Raw genomic sequence first — 15,770 nt, 5'->3', positions numbered from 1 at the left:
CTGACAAACTCATTAAGCTATCCATCATTTGTAACACATGTGATTTTTGGGTTTTTTTTTTCCCTGAGCAGGCCTAGCAGCAAGCTATGGATTTAGAAGATTTTCAAACTAAAATATTTAATATAATCCTAGACATTTATTTACTAAAGGGTGTTTGATTAGGTGAAGACGCAAGTTACTCTGTTCCTTTGGAACATTTAATCTTGATGTACAGGGACAGAGTAAAAGTAGGACTGAAAGTTTGAAAATAAGGGTAGGTCTTGTCAAATGAGACTTTTTAGATTTCAGTCCTTACAGAATAAGTTTTGGAATATGTTCTAGCAGCTCCAGCCTCTCCCCCCCCCCCCCCCTTTCCAGTGACAGCGACCAAGGATTTTCTCCCCGAACCTGCTGTCACGATTTGAAAATAACATGGCTGTGCAGGGTACTTCCCACACGGCTGCGTCTTTAATTCACAGTTCTTGTGAATGACTTGAACTACAAGTACCGTCAGTCTTTGCAGCAAATGGCTTGTTGTTCTGAATGGACTGTGGCATTGCTGATGAGCAGTCTCATAGTTCATTCACAAGCCCTGCAGCTTGTGGACAGCCAGCCTGTATGAAGGTACAGGCTTAAAGTTGCAGGGCTTGTCTGCAGAAGTCTGACATTGCACCTCTGACCCACGGATCATGGCTTTCCAGACTTCGTAGGGAAAAAATAAATGCACATTTTTTTTTCCCTAGAAAAATGTGCATTTATTATTTTTTCCCAAAAGGTGTTCTTATCCTTTATTGCCTTTAGGGTGCCTGTCCTAAGATTTTTCATTTTCAGGTTTCAACAAGAAAAACTGCTGATCAGATCAGTCAAAAAATATATTTATTTTTAATTAGAAGAAGGATACAGTATACAAATTAATGCCTCTCAAAGTATACTCTATTTGAATACAATTGATTTTATGCCAAAGACAATGGCTGCATGTGACACTATACCCTTAAACAGAGTACAAGTAAAGAATAGTTTCACAGAGTAATTCACTACAGGATAGTTCCTCAAACCATTCTCATCAGGCACTTCCAAGGTGGAGTTCAATTTACAGAAATTTTTAATAAAAAAGCAGCATTAATGACTAATGAAATAAGTCAATGAACAAATCAGAATCCATGCTTTCTCATCAACACTTCATACAATCAAGTAAGGAGTGGAGAGGGGGTAAAACTGAGTACATCAATGATAGAAACTATCTGTTTCCTTGTAAATCACAGAATGCAATGTCTTTTAAAGCAAGAAATATATTTCATGTATAAAAAGTGGTATATGACTTTATTCACTCTCAGAAAGAGGCATTTAATGGGGGATATAACTGCTTTGTATAAATACATACAAATATTGCAAACTTTATTCATTTTATAACTTATGTTCACCTCATAAACTGACCTATGCAGACAAGGGGTACCAGTAGTTTTAATTACAGTGAGCCATTTGTAAGATATTGTTAAATGTAAATGCCATACCTATAAACCTCTTCTATCACCCATGAAGCCTGGCCAAAATACTTCCGTTGTTGGACATGAGCTACAACAAACTGCCAAAAAGCCTGCTCCTTTGAGGACAACTAAAGAGATTATCAGTTAACTTGTCCTCAAAAGTACAAAGTTCATGGAGCGTTTTGCTGTAGCGCAGGTCCTGAAAATAAACCAGAATGTAGGAATGTCAACATTGAGGGTATTCTGGCCAGGCTTCATGGGTCTCATAAAAAGGCCTACAGACATGTAATTTGCATTAAACATTTAAACAAATGATACAGCCTATTTTAAAGTACTGGTGCCCTCATCTGCATAGGAACAGGTTATGTAAAAGCCGAACATAGCCTTGAAGGTCACCGCAAAAGACAAAAAAACGGACATCCTTTACACCTGAAGGAAAAAAAGGTTTCAAAATCCCTATTTGGTTTAATTTTATTGGCTGTCTGTGCATCACTGGGGAGATTTCTCTTTACTTCTTGTCCTGGTGAAGTAACAAGAAATAAGGAAATCTCTCGAAAGTGAGGAAAATTCTTATCTTTGAAAACTGTCACTGAAACCTTTGCCCCCCAAGGAAACTATATCTTCAATTATTCTGGTGAGAAAACTCTTAAATTTTGCACTTTGCATCACTTTTTGTCCTTGTGACAATGGTCACAGAGTAAAGAGAGAGGTGACTCTTTCTAGTGGTGACACAAATAGCAATACAAATGTAATTTATTCAAAGCTTTAAAAAAAAGTTTGCCTTTACATAAAGCATACCTCTGTATGTGAGAAGTTCTTTGCATTTCCAGAATTCTAAAAAGTTAAACACTTTTCTGTGGGAGCTAGTTCTAGACAGTTTAGTAGATTTCTTCAAAGAAAGTGGCACAAGTATCTTAATGTACAAAATATAAATGGCTAATAAAGCAAAACTAAAAAAAATGCTTTTCATTATAGACAGAGTGGAGATGGATTAAAACACCTATCAGGATTTTGTTGTCTGTGCCCCCATTAGGAAGATTTTCCCTCTCTATTTGTCTGGTTTACCATTATCATTAAAAGTAAAAGAAAATCCCCTATTTTGGGTTGTCCCTAGAAAAATAAGAGGAAATCTTCCAATGGGGGCACTAGTTCTGGTGACTTGGGGGCCTCAATTAATGAACTTAAAATTTGCAGGGATTTCCTCTCACTTCCTATTTTGGCAATGGGACAGAACGTAACAGTAAAAAACAAAAAAAAACATAGGGTTTAAAACCATCCCTTACAAAATCCAAAATGGGAAAAAAAAAAAAAAAAAGTTTTGCCTATAGTCCTACTTTAATAGTTATAACACATAATAGGGAAACATTTTCTCTATTCCCAAAGGCAGTTGGGTACTCTCTGGATCAATATTTTCAGTGTTATTTTTATAAGGTTTCTTTGCCTTCTTTTTGATCAACTAAGTTTAGATTCTAGAAGAAGCATTTTCTTTTTTGTTTTAGGTTTTTCTTTTGGCTAAACCTGATGGACATTTTCCAACCCATGTGACAAGTTAACACAAATATGCATGATCCTGATGACAATTAAAAAGTTTGTTTTACCAAAACATTTTTCATTCACTTTTTCATTAATCCAGTGCAAAATAAATGTGTGTTATCTTTTACATAATTCAACACCTCACAGGCATAAATTATTATCCACCTAACTATTCTAAAACTGCAGAACTGGGTTGCATGCCTTGCTTCACCTTGACCGTACAATGACATAAGGTTTATACAGCTATCTGATAAGAAGCATTGAGGTATGTGCTAAACATTTGCATGTAAAGGTCTGTTTCTATATGGCCTACCATTGAAGATATTTGCAATTTCCAGTGCAGAGAAAAAGTAGTTGTCTATGCAGTGTAAATTATAGCAATAAGTTATTTATAAATACATTTGTCGCATTTTCACTCCTGTGCTACTCTATACATTTTAGAGCATACCTCAGTTTACTCCATGATACTTATACAAAACCCTCTCATCTTTCTTCGAATTTCAGATATCCAGCAAACCATGGTCAATCTCATCAATAAAACATCAAAGCACAGACATTTGTCGGGTGTCCATCAACAGGCAGCATTGCTGTCACAGTCACTAGTCAATGTCAGTTGGCATCAGGTATCAAAGTCATCAGAATGAATACTCTACCTTCCCTCTCCTTTGTCCTGCTTCCCGCTATCTTTTGTCCTGTTTGGATGGCTCCATAAAATGTCTCAATATAGATTATATTAGGTCATTGGAAACCTCTACAGTTGAATTAGGGACAGTAGGACAACACCCTAACATTCTATTTAGATGTAAAAATAAAGTTTACATTTTGTAGGGTTTCCATTTGAATCTAAAATACCTCCAATTCATATGCTCTGTCCTCAGTTTTGGTTAGGCTTGCAGGGCAATACAGAAATTGACCAATAATAGTAATAATAATAAAAAAATAGGTTAGTGCATATGTGCTCCCACCTAACATAATTCCTTTTTCTTACAATCAAATCCAAAGGAAGGAGTTGATAAATAGTTGACACATACAAAATAGTAAGGCAGCACTAATGTCCCATTGGTAGAGAAGTACTACATTTCTTGAAAGACAAAAAAAAAAAAAAAAAAAAAAAAGTATATAGTATTTATATAGCGCCAAAAGGTTTGCTCAGCGCTGTACATTATAGTGGGAGACAGAACATGAGACAATACAGTAACAATACAAAACACGAGGGGTTCGAGGGCCCTGCTCTTTCGATCTTACAATCTAGGAGGGAGGGGCTAGTGGTACAGGAGGAAATGGCTGTGGGGGGTGGAATGGTAGGAGGAGTGGAGGAGATCGGCTGTTAAGTGAGGGTGAGGTAGGCTTGCAAATGGCTGCACTGACATGCTCATTGTAGTATGCATCTGTATTGTGGCCTCTGGTAATGTTTAGTGTCTGCCGTGGCCAGCAGTTATATACTGTCCTCCCACTCTCTCCAGAGATCAAATTGCTGGATTGGATGTACTAAGAGTACATTTACTTGTGAACCAAGAACCGCTAATCTAAAGTGTCTTCATTACAGGTCAGAAGTATCAATACACCTAAGGAAAAGTCTAACTAACATCTACTCCATCATAGGAATCTATCAATATAAAATCACAATTGTATTTTGAGGTTATTGTAAAAAAAAAAAAAAAAAAGGAAAATTAAATTATATTTTTCAAAAAACTGTAACCAGCATAGTCCTGCCACTAGATGGACCTATGGTACAGTTTTTACTACTTACAGCACAACAAGTATTTTAGAGAGATATAATCCATCAGCCTGGATATAATGGAATATGGATGGATGTACAAAGGGAACAGGCAGAAAACAATCTGATTGTGGATTTATGTATTCGGATAACAATTTATACTATTAAAAAAAGGGAATAATCAAACAAGATTTAAAAAAAATGGTATTAAGTGCTAATTCTGCATTAAGGCCAAAGTGAGACATGGTAGAGTGTATACATCTAGAAAATCTGAACCTTTCAGCCTGAAATGCAGTACATTAGGGGGAATCATTTCCAAAGCGAAAAATGTTTATACCTTCCATGGCTTTAGGTTTTCAAGTGTTCAGGGACACTGGTCTAAGGAGCCAATTTTGATGAGCCTTATGTGCTCACTAAAAGGGCTTCTTAGGGGTTGGATGGTGCGGTTTAAAATATATAAGATTATATGGGCATGCAAGAAAACAGTACATTGCATAATCACATGAGCAGTCTAGAAACTGCAAAATTGCATGTTCCTTACCAGGGCGGACTGACAACTCATGGGGCCCCTGGGCAATAGGGGATCATGGGGCCCCTGTGTCCTTGCCCAAACTCAAAAAAGCCTATGAAAAAAAAGGTACCAGGGACATCTCATGGGGCCCCCTACTGACCCCTGGCCCTCGGGCAGTGCCCGGGTTTCCAAATGGTCAGTCCACCCCTGTTCCTTACCTATATTTTCCTTAAAGGTCTTCTGTCCATGATGTATAAAATTATAGGAAAGAATTTCTCTTTTTACACCAGAAAACACCTTTGAGATCATTAAAGCATAACTAAAAAGGGATTTTTTTTTACGTTTTGGATAGAGTGGAAATGGATTCGCACATCTGTAAGGTTAATATTGCTGTCTGTAGCCAAGTTAGGTACATTTTATATTTATACTGATATGCGCCTTATAATTTACATGACAATAAGACTGCTCCTTAGATGTATTGATACTCTTGGTCTGTAGTTTAGACACTTGATTAGTGGTTCCTGGTATGCTATAACTGTACTCTGGCAAACCCAATTGGATTCACTGCTAAAGGAGAAACCCCCAAAATGTGCCATGTGCCCTAGCAACCAATCCAGGCCAGTAAGTAACTGCAGAGTAGAGCCCATGGCTATGGAGGATGTTGCTAGCAAGCCTAATAGCTGGCCATGGCAGGCTCTATCATCCTCTAGAGACCACAGAACAAGTGCATATTTCTAACAAACCTGGGAGTGGAACCATTGTTTTTAAAAGTTTTTCACTATTAACCGCTTCACGCCTAAGGGTAAAACAAATCTTAATGCCTAAGCACAATTGTGCAACGTTGACATGTGTTAGTAAAAAACTGTACATATCACCACAACTACTTTGTACATCCAGGTGAATTATACGGTTTATATTTTTTTTTATGACAAATTGGTCTCTCATTTGGTGGTAAATGGTCTTGGATATCCTGGGGTTTTTTTTTTGTTTTATTATTGTTATCAAAGGAAAACTGGCCCAAAATAGTAAAAAAAAAAAAAAAAAATTTTTTAAATTTAGCTGCGAGTTTGTCGTTACTACCATAATCTACCACCAAAGAGCAACCCAAAATCAAATTTCCATCTCTTGACGATCGTAGCGACACCATATATGTTATTTTTTGTTTGTACCCGTAGTACAGCCCAGAAACAATAGTGCGCATTTTTTTTTAACCTAAAAACACACACTGACATTGATACCAATTACAAGAAAAAATTCCTGACCTTTGGCCCTGACCCAAACACTAACCCTGGCACTGAAATAGATCAAACCTTGAACTAGGTATTTTTTATTTATTTTTTTATCTTTCTTTTAACAAATCGTTTTTGTTTCTCAATACATCTCCCTCCTCCATTCACAGAAAAAACAAACACAACAAGGGGGGTGGGCTATACAGTGACTGATCGCTGTGATAGCCTCTGATTGGCTATCACAGTGATCATGTGACCTGGAATCAGGAGTCTCGGGTCCTGATCGTTAGAACGGGACCCGGGGCTCTCAGTGACACCCCGGTCTTTGTGCTGGGAATGCGCTGTGCAGCACGCTTCCAGCACAAAGACAAGTACACAAATATGCGGCCCCATGGAAAAAAGCGCAGTTCTGTGAGGTTGCATATTTGTGTGAAACATGAAGGGGTTAAAATACTACTTTGCAGCCCCTGTTTTTGTATCCAAGTGGTTTGAGGTTTTCAACATGCTGGATCCTTGAGTGGCAATTCCCATGACAAACAAAAGACCATTTATGTTGGAGAATATGTGAGTGCACTACTATTACAAATTCTTCCTCCTCCTGGCCACATTTAATGGTGCAGGGTGTGCCTGATCTTGTTTGTTTTTTTTTTCATATTGATACTGAGGCTTTGTGAGTGTCACGCAATATGCGAGGCCACCATGGATTTTGTTTTTAATGGGGGCAATATGGTTTTCTGGATATCTAATTGACATTTTAAGGAAAATAATCGAGTTTTGTATGAAGAGCATGGATTAAACTGATCAAAAGCTAAAGTGCAAAAATGTAGGCACCAACAATAAGTCCTTTTCAAGTGATTTATTTATTCCACAAGGTGCAGATCTATTTCATGACCTCTGGATCAAAATGTTGGCTGCTGCTGAAATAAAAAAAAAAAAAAAAAAAGACTCAATGGTGGTGCTGTTAATACTTTTGCATTTACACTTTACCAATAACTGGAGGGTGAAGCTTGCCAATACTAGAGTTGTGTGAGTGTGGTACACTCAACTACAGTGTTGTGTGGTCTGTCATAGGACATCATCCTACAGATATCTGTAGTTTTTTTTTTATATACATGCACTACTTTTCACTTCAAGTTCATATGCCTATTTGCTTTAGCAAGTACACATAATTTGGAACACAGCACATTGGGAACACTCGATTCACACTACTGCTACCTGACAGTTGCACGACTTTGTCAGGTGACTTGAGTACTACTTTAAAGCAACTCTCAAGCAACTTTCAGGGAATGCCTGGGTAATCTTCCTGTAATGTTGGATCCAAATCACATCAATATAGAGAAGGATCAGACTTGGAGGCAACTTCTATTAAAGTATATGGGCACAAGTCGGATAGAAGTAACCTTGAAGTAGTACAGGAACCTTTTCTAAGCTTGGAGCAACTTCAGTATCCCAAGTCGCAGTAGTGTGAACCAAGCCTTAACAGACATTTTTAGAAGGTTCTATAAATACATACTTAAATATGTCCCAAATGCACACACTTTCTTTTACACACTAGTCCCCTTATACACATGTATGCAGTATAAAAAAAAAAAAGTTTAAAACAGATACAATTTATTTCTCTTCTCTGAATTTTGAACAAAAGGAGCAGCATGGTACAGAGACACAATGGTTGCTACAATTTGCTACTTTGTGGGTACAGTATCACACAGAAGTGAGTACACCCCTCACATTTTTGTAAATACTTTATTATATTCTTTTCATGTGACAATATGAATGGTGGCCACACAAAATATTGACACTTTGGGGCCAATTTGGACATTTACACTTAGGGGTGGACTCAATTTTGTTGCCAGCGGTTTAGACATTAATGGCTGTGGGTTGAATTATTTTGAGGGGACAGAAAATTTACAGTTATACAAGCTGTACACTCACTACTTTACATTGTAGCAAAGTGTCATTTCTTCAGTGTTGTCACATGAAAAGATATCAAAAGATTTACAAAAATGTGAGGGGTGTACTCACTTCCATGGGATACTGTATGTGCAATATAAGGCACATCAGAGTGAACTATAACTAAAGGCTAAGTTCACCTCTTGCATAAAAATTACTGCAGACAAGGGGTCCCAGTAAGAAAATAATTAAAAAAAAAAACAAAAAACCAAACTCCCAACACAGGTATGGAGCATTCTTGCAACAAGGCAGCACAGGGGAACGCCATGTACATAGGAATTTTTCAGCTAGGCTTCGATGGTGCCACCAGTTCCTGGCCCTTAAACTGGATCTAAATGCCAGGGGGCAAAGGCAGGTATTCCGATCATGTGACTGCTGTGATTGGCTGTCACATGATCGGAAAGCTCCAGACCGCAAGTATACATTGGTAGCGTTCTGTTACATGTTAGTTGCTGTGCTATGAGCATACTCTCAGAATAGTAACTTGTTTACAAATAGATGCATATATGTGGCTGCTTGGCATTAACACCCACCCACTGCATATATGTACCACGTCAGCAGAAAGAGGTTAAAGTGTTACTAAACCCATAACCCTGCATTCACTATATCTGGTCTCCCACAGTACACAGAACATAGAAGTGCAAGTCTTGTGTCTTTTGTCAGTGTCTTGCAGAGCAAATGTTAAAGCTTGTAGGAGGTTTTGCTCTAGGAGGATGCAGAACCCCTGACCTCTGTCTGAACAGTGCTGATTGGCCCTTTTCTGATAACATGCACTCAATCAAGAGAAAAAAAAAAAACCTCTTTAACAATACACACCAAACTGAGCACGTGCAGAGTGACTCCACTCGATATGTCTCATCAGGAGATAAGAGGGAGACACTGGAAGAAAGTTAGGATCAGAGAAGACAGGATCAAACAGCCTTTTTACACAATGCAGAGGATTAACCCCTTAGGTTCCACAGTGAGTATAACAAGCATGCTTTACTGCATATACAGACTGATTTTATCGTTGTGAGTTTAGTAACACTTGAAGCCATGACAAAAATACCTAGTATCCGTACTGGAACACTATCAGCCATTTCAGTCTTAGTCTGAGATGACACTCGGCAATTTTTTTTTCCATATCATTGAATATTAAGTGCAGACTTAATGTGTCAAAGTGCATTAATGAGCAATGCAGTAAGGCAGCCTATTTTGGAATTTTCAGTTTTTAACAGACTTGCAACATTATTTTTCCAATGCAGCACATTACAATGCACAGTTGCTTCACACCTGTACATTGCAACAATGCACATGGGATTTAGTGCACCACAGACTGACTAGGTATATTGGGGTGCAGTTCAAAATGAATGGCATAACAACCCACCGCACTTCGGTTTACACACTACTGCTTGTTGCATTAACACACAGTATAGTGAACATTACTAAAACACAAATCTGAATGTAGTCTTGTGAATTAAAATATTGTTCCCCTACAATATAATTTTATATAGTTTATTTACACAACCCCTACCAGTATTTACACTTATTTGCTATTAAAACATCCTTTAAGGCCCAACCCTATTCACCTATGCAAATCTAACGAGAGTCCAGGAGTGTATTTTTTAGTTTACAACATAATGCAAGGCACAATTTTTAAAAAAGGTAATATTCACAAGTGCAAAATGACCAGAACAAAAAAAATAAATAAATATGAAATCTTTGTTTAAAAAAAAATATATAATCGCCTATCCCTTTTGAAGCTATTATTCAATGAAGATAACTTTTTTTACATAAATTTAGTGCAATTAATCAGCAGTACATCAAGGCATTTCATAGGCACTTCACATCAGGCAGGTTTTAGTGCAACAGTAGGCACTTCATCGTAAGCAATATTCTTTTGCGATTTACATCTCAGAAGTGACAACTCCCATAAGGATCATTGTGAGGATAAGAATGGTGTTTCCTTTAAAAAAAAAAAAAAAAAGTAAACAAATTATATAATTGTATATTTATATTACGAAAAAACAAAAAATAAAATAACAGGGCTACACACTTGAACAAACTGAGATAGTTCAATCATTTTTAAATGATAGACAAGATATGATATACAGGGTCTGTTTCTTGCTTGCTTATTGTTGGGGTTGCTATTTTTTGGTAGGACTCATTTATTTAATCACTTGACCTCCAGAGGATTTACCCCCCTTAATGACCAGGCCTCTTTTTGCTACTCGGCGCTGCACTAATTCAACTGATAATTGTGCAGTCATGCAATGCTGCAGCCAAATGAAATTTACGTCCTTTTTTTCACAGAAATAGAGCTTTCTTTCGGTGGTATTTGATCACCTGTGCGCTTTTTATTTTTCACGCTATAAACAAAAACATTTTGAAGAAAAACAATATTTTTTTACTTTCAGCTATAAAAAAAAATATATCGTAAACTCAAAGTTGGTTATAAATTTAGGCCAAAATGTATTCTGCTACATGTTTTTGGTAAAAAAAATCCCAATAAGTATATATTGATTGCTTTGTGTGAAAGTTATAGCGTCTACAAACTATGGTATAGATACTGCAATTTACGCCTTTTTTTGCTACACAGCGCTGCGCTAGTTTAACGGACAATTGCGCGGTCATGCAATACGGTACATAAATGAAATTTACATCCTTTTTTTCCCACAAATTGAGCTCTCTTTCGGTGGTATTTGATCGCCTGTGCGGTTTTTATTTTTTGTGCTATAAAAAAAAAAAGGCTGACAATTTTGAGGAAAAAAAACAAAAAAACATTTTGGACTTTTTGCTATAAAACATGTCCAGTAAAAAAAATTTAAAAATCAAATTTAGTCATAAATTTCTACCAAAATGCATTCTGCGACATGTCTTTGCTAAAAAAAAAAAAACCCAATACGTGTAAATTAATTGGTTTATGTGAAAGTTTTATAGTGTTTACAAATGGCGGGAAAGATACTGGGATTTTTAGTTTTTTTTTTATACTAATAATGGCGGCGATCAGCGACTTATGGCGGCGATCAGTGACTTATGGCGGGACTGCGGCGGACATTCTGACATTGGGGGGTATTGACTTGGGGTCACTGACACCCCCAGTGACACCAATACAGTCATCAGTGCAAAAAAACACAAAAAAAAAAAACTGACTGTACTAATGGCACTGGGGAGGAAGGGGTTAAGTTTATTATTCAGGGAAAGGGTTGTCTGTGTGAGAGGAGTGTTTTTACTAAGGGGAGGGGGTGTGTAGTGCAGGGAACACCGCTGATCGGGAGAGAGAAACTCTTCTGTCCCGATCAGCATGTCCTGGAGCTGTCAGGGAACTGACAGAAAGCACAGCTACTGCAGCTGTGCTCTGTCAGCTATTGCCGCAGATCGGCGGGACATAGCCGGTAACGACTGGCTGTGACCAGGCAACAGACATCCGCGGCTGTGATAGGTGGGACAGGTAGGGCGGCGTCGCCTCGCGCATGCCCCCTACCGGTTTTCAAAATACACATTTTAAAATGTGCTTTTGCCCAGCCGTGCCGCCCTGCTGCCGTATTTCTACAGTGGGTGGGCGGCATGTGGTTAAAGCACTACACGACTAATTAAATCCCCTGCAGAACTGCCACTATCAAGCTATCAACTATATTGGACCTGTTATTTGACAAAAAAAAAAAAAAAAAAACGACACCCACTAGATAGCAATATGATGTCGATATTGTAAAAATTTGGTATAATTTGTCTGTTTTGTAGCTTGCGTATTATATTGTCTGCCTGTTTGTTCCTTGCGTATTGTCACAATTTCCCATTTCTTGTTCACATACTGTCATTATTGCCTGTTTCTTGTCAAGTCTGCCAATTTTTACTTTATTGTGAAGTCATCACAATTTGTTTACATGGTATATTCATTTCATTAAATCCTCCACAAGCCGGTCACTTGGCCTCAGACTGAATTAATTAGATTTTACACAGTTTTTTTATTAATAAGTTTTTAAACTGAAAATCCATCTATCTTTTACAAGAATTTAATATATGATAAAAGGAGGCCCAGTATAGTAGGACTACCTACATAGATAGCACAGATAAACCTTCCTGCTTTGGGGCTTGTTTTTGTCTGATTGAAACTTTAGACTGAGCTGATAGAAAAGAGTCAAGTTAATTCTCTCACTCCTTCACTTGTGTGTTTTAAATGCCAGTTTATTGTTATTATTTACTTATTGAGCTTTATATGCACATGCAAGATTATTATTATTATTATACAGTATTTATAAAGCGCCAATAGTTCGCTCAGCGCTGTACATTACAAAGGGGGACAGAACATGTGACAGAACAATACTATGCAAAACATGAGGGGATTGAGGGCCCTGCAAAACATGAGGGGATTGAGGGCCCTGCTCTTTCGAGTTTACAATCTAGGAGGGAGGGGATGGTGGCACAGGAGGAGATAGCTGTGGGGGATGGAGTGGTAGGAAGAGTGGAGAAGGTCGGCAAGTTAGCAGGGGGTGGGGTAGGCTTCCCTGAAGAGATGGGTTTTTAGGGTGTGCCTAAAGGAGAGGAGCGTAGGTGATAATCTGATGGGTTGGGGCAGGGAGTTCCAGAGGATGGGTGACACCCTGGAGAAGTCCTGGAGGCGGGCATGGGAGGAGGAGACCAGGGAACTAGAGAGAAGGAGGTCTTGTGAGGAGCGGAGTGTGCGTGCTGGGCGGTACTTGGATATTAGGTCAGTGATGTAGTTCGGGGCAGTATTGTGGACAGCTTTGTACGTCAGTGTTAGGATTTTGAATTTAATCCGTTGCGCAATCGGAAGCCAGTGGAGGGATTGGCAGAGGGGGGTGGCGGAAACAGAGCGGTTGGAAAGGTGGAAGAGCCTGGCAGCCGTATTCAGGATCGACTGAAGCGGGGATAGCCAGCGGCGAGGCAGGCCAGTGAGGAGGGAGTTGCAGTAGTCAAGTCGTGATATGATGGAGTGGATGAGCTGTTTAGTGGTTTCTGGAGTTAGGAACGTGCGTATTTTGGCAATGTTGCGGAGGTGGAGTCTGCACAAGTTTGTTAAAGATTGGACTTGGGGCTGGAAGGACAGGTTGGAGTCCAGAATGACACCAAGAACTCTGGCCTGCAGGGCGGGTTTGATGGTGGCGTTGCTGGATGTGATGGAGAAGTCAATGGGGGGTGGTGTCCGGGCTGGGGGGGGGGGGGGGGGGGGGGGAAGACAAGAAACTCGGTCTTGCAGAGGTTCAGTTTAAGGAAGTGGAGCGACATCCAGTCTGATATGTCGCTCAGTAGGTGTGTGATTCGGGCAGAGACTGAGGGGGTGAGGTGGGTGGTTGAGAGATAGATTTGTAGTCGTCGGCATAGAGGTGGTAGTTGAAGCCGTGAGAGTGTATGAGTTGGCCAAGGGAGGAGGTGTAGATGGAGAAGAGAAGGGGCCCGAGGACAGAGCCTTGAGGGACCACAACAAAGAGGGGGAGTGAGGGGGAGGTGGTAGCATTATAGGTAACGCTGAAAGAGCGTTGACAGGTAGGATGAGAGCCAGGAGAGAGTAGAATCTCTGAGGCCGAGGGAGTGTAGTTTGAGGAGGAGGGGGTGGTCGACTGTGTCGAAGGCCACAGAGAGGTCAAGGAGTAGGAGCACTGAATAGTGGCCATTAGCTTTGGCGGTTAGCAGGTCGTTGGAGAGTTTGAGTAAGGCAGTTTCTTTGGAGTGTAGGGGACGGAAGCCGGACTGTAGGGGGTCGAGGAGGTTGTCGTTGAGGTGAGAGCATAGGCGGGTGTAGACTAGGCGCTCAAGGAGTTTGGATGTAAATGGGAGCAGGGAGATGGGTCTGAAGTTGTTTGGGTCATTGGGGTCCAGGGCTTTTTAAGTCTGGGGGTGATGTGTGCATGTTTCAGAGGGGAGGGGAAAGTGCCGGAGGAGAGGGAGAGATTGAAGATGTGGGTGAGGGAGTGTAGGATGGAGGGGGAGGGAGGTCGTAGGAGTTGAGGGGATAGGGTCGAGGGGGCTGGTGGTGAGGCGGGCATCAGAGAGGATCTTGGAGACTTCCTCGATGGTAGTAAGGTCAAAGGTGCGAAGTGTTGGGGGAGCTTCAGTTTGAGGAATGTAGGGTGGGGTGGAAGTGGTCAGAGCAGTGGTGGGGCCGTGGGAGAGGGGTGATGAGGGGGGACGGGGTTGGAGGGAGTTTGAGCAGCGGCGAAGTCCCTGTGGGTTATGTCGAGGGGGAGGGGGGATGAAGGGGTAGCTGTGTGAGAGGGGATGGGTTGAGAGGGCGTGTGAGTTGCGGCGATGTCCTCTCGAATTGTGTCAATCTTGTTTTTGAAGTGATTGCCAATCTCAAGGGCAGTGAGTGAGGTGCTGGGTGGAGGTGGGGGTGGCGAGAGTAGAGAGTTGAAGGTGGAGAAGACTCGGAGAGGATTGGAGGAGAGGGCCTTGATGAGGGTCAGGAAGTAGGCTTGTTTGGCTGCGTGGAGGGAGGAGATGTAGGTGTGCAAGGCAGATTTGTAGAGGGTGAAGGCTTCTTGGGATTTGGTTTTGCGCCATAGTTGCTCCAGGGCACGACTGTCGTTTGGTGTGATCAGTCTGCCAGGGCTGGAGCGGTCGGGGTCTGATGTTGCGTGTGGTTAAAGGCGCTAGTGAGTCAAGGGCTGTTGACAGCACGTTGTTGTAGGCAGTCATAGCCAAGTCGGGGCAGGACAGGGGGAGGATGCTGTCATGGAGTTGATCAGCTGCAGAGTGGAGGGGGCCAGGGTTAAGGTTGCGGAGGTTACAGCTGGTAGTAGTGTGACATTTGGAGGGGTAGGCGTTGGAGGACGAGGAGATAGAGAAGGTAATCAGGTTGTGCAAGATGTACCTGACAAAAAAGTTTAGTATTTTAACCACATCAATACTGGAATTACCCCCTTCCTGCCCAGGCCAATTTTAATCTTTCAGCACTGTAACACTTTATTTTTGTGAAAAAATGCTAAAAATTCCAAAAAACTAGAGTTTTCTTTTGGTGGTATTTAATTATTATTGGGTTTTTTATTTTTTGCTAAATAAACAAAGAAATACTGAAAATTGTTAACCCCCCACCCTCCTAAAATAAACCGCGTGTTTGTTATATTTTTTCTTTAGAAATGTAGGAAAGTTAGAGAGACCTGAGGCCTAAAAATGCCAGGCCAGTACAAATACGCCCCAAATGACCCCTTTTTGTAAATTAGATAGTCCAAGGTATTTAATAAGAGGCATAGCAAGTTTTTTGAAGTTGTAATTTTTTGTCACAATTTTTTGGAAATGAAGTAAAAAGTATTTTCTTTAACATACTGTCACCAGTGTAGTACAGCCGGGTACTGGCGCCGCCTCTTGACTAAGAGCTGTGGGGAGTGGCGAACTGAGCCAGAAATGGGAGCGGGTACCTATCAAAACCA

General features: G+C 40.3%; 1 protein-coding gene across 1 annotated transcript in view; it reads right to left on the bottom strand.

The window, feature by feature from the left end:
- Nucleotides 1-838: 838 nt before the first annotated feature.
- The window catches only part of LOC149432431 (complement receptor type 2-like), a 39,191-nt gene continuing 24,259 nt past the window's right edge, over nt 839-15,770 (bottom strand). Inside the window, exon 7 of the mRNA XM_089665208.1 lies at nt 839-10,348. Coding sequence (XP_089521334.1) covers nt 10,290-10,348 — 59 coding nt within the window. The 3' untranslated portion in view covers nt 839-10,289. The remainder of the gene's footprint in view (nt 10,349-15,770) is intronic.

The sequence above is a fragment of the Staurois parvus genome, unplaced genomic scaffold, assembly GCF_062004578.1.
Source record: "Staurois parvus isolate SC_StPar_1 unplaced genomic scaffold, SC_StPar_1.0 ptg002145l, whole genome shotgun sequence".
NCBI classification, from domain to species: domain Eukaryota; kingdom Metazoa; phylum Chordata; class Amphibia; order Anura; family Ranidae; genus Staurois; species Staurois parvus.
This window is presented reverse-complemented; position numbering and strand designations above follow the sequence as displayed.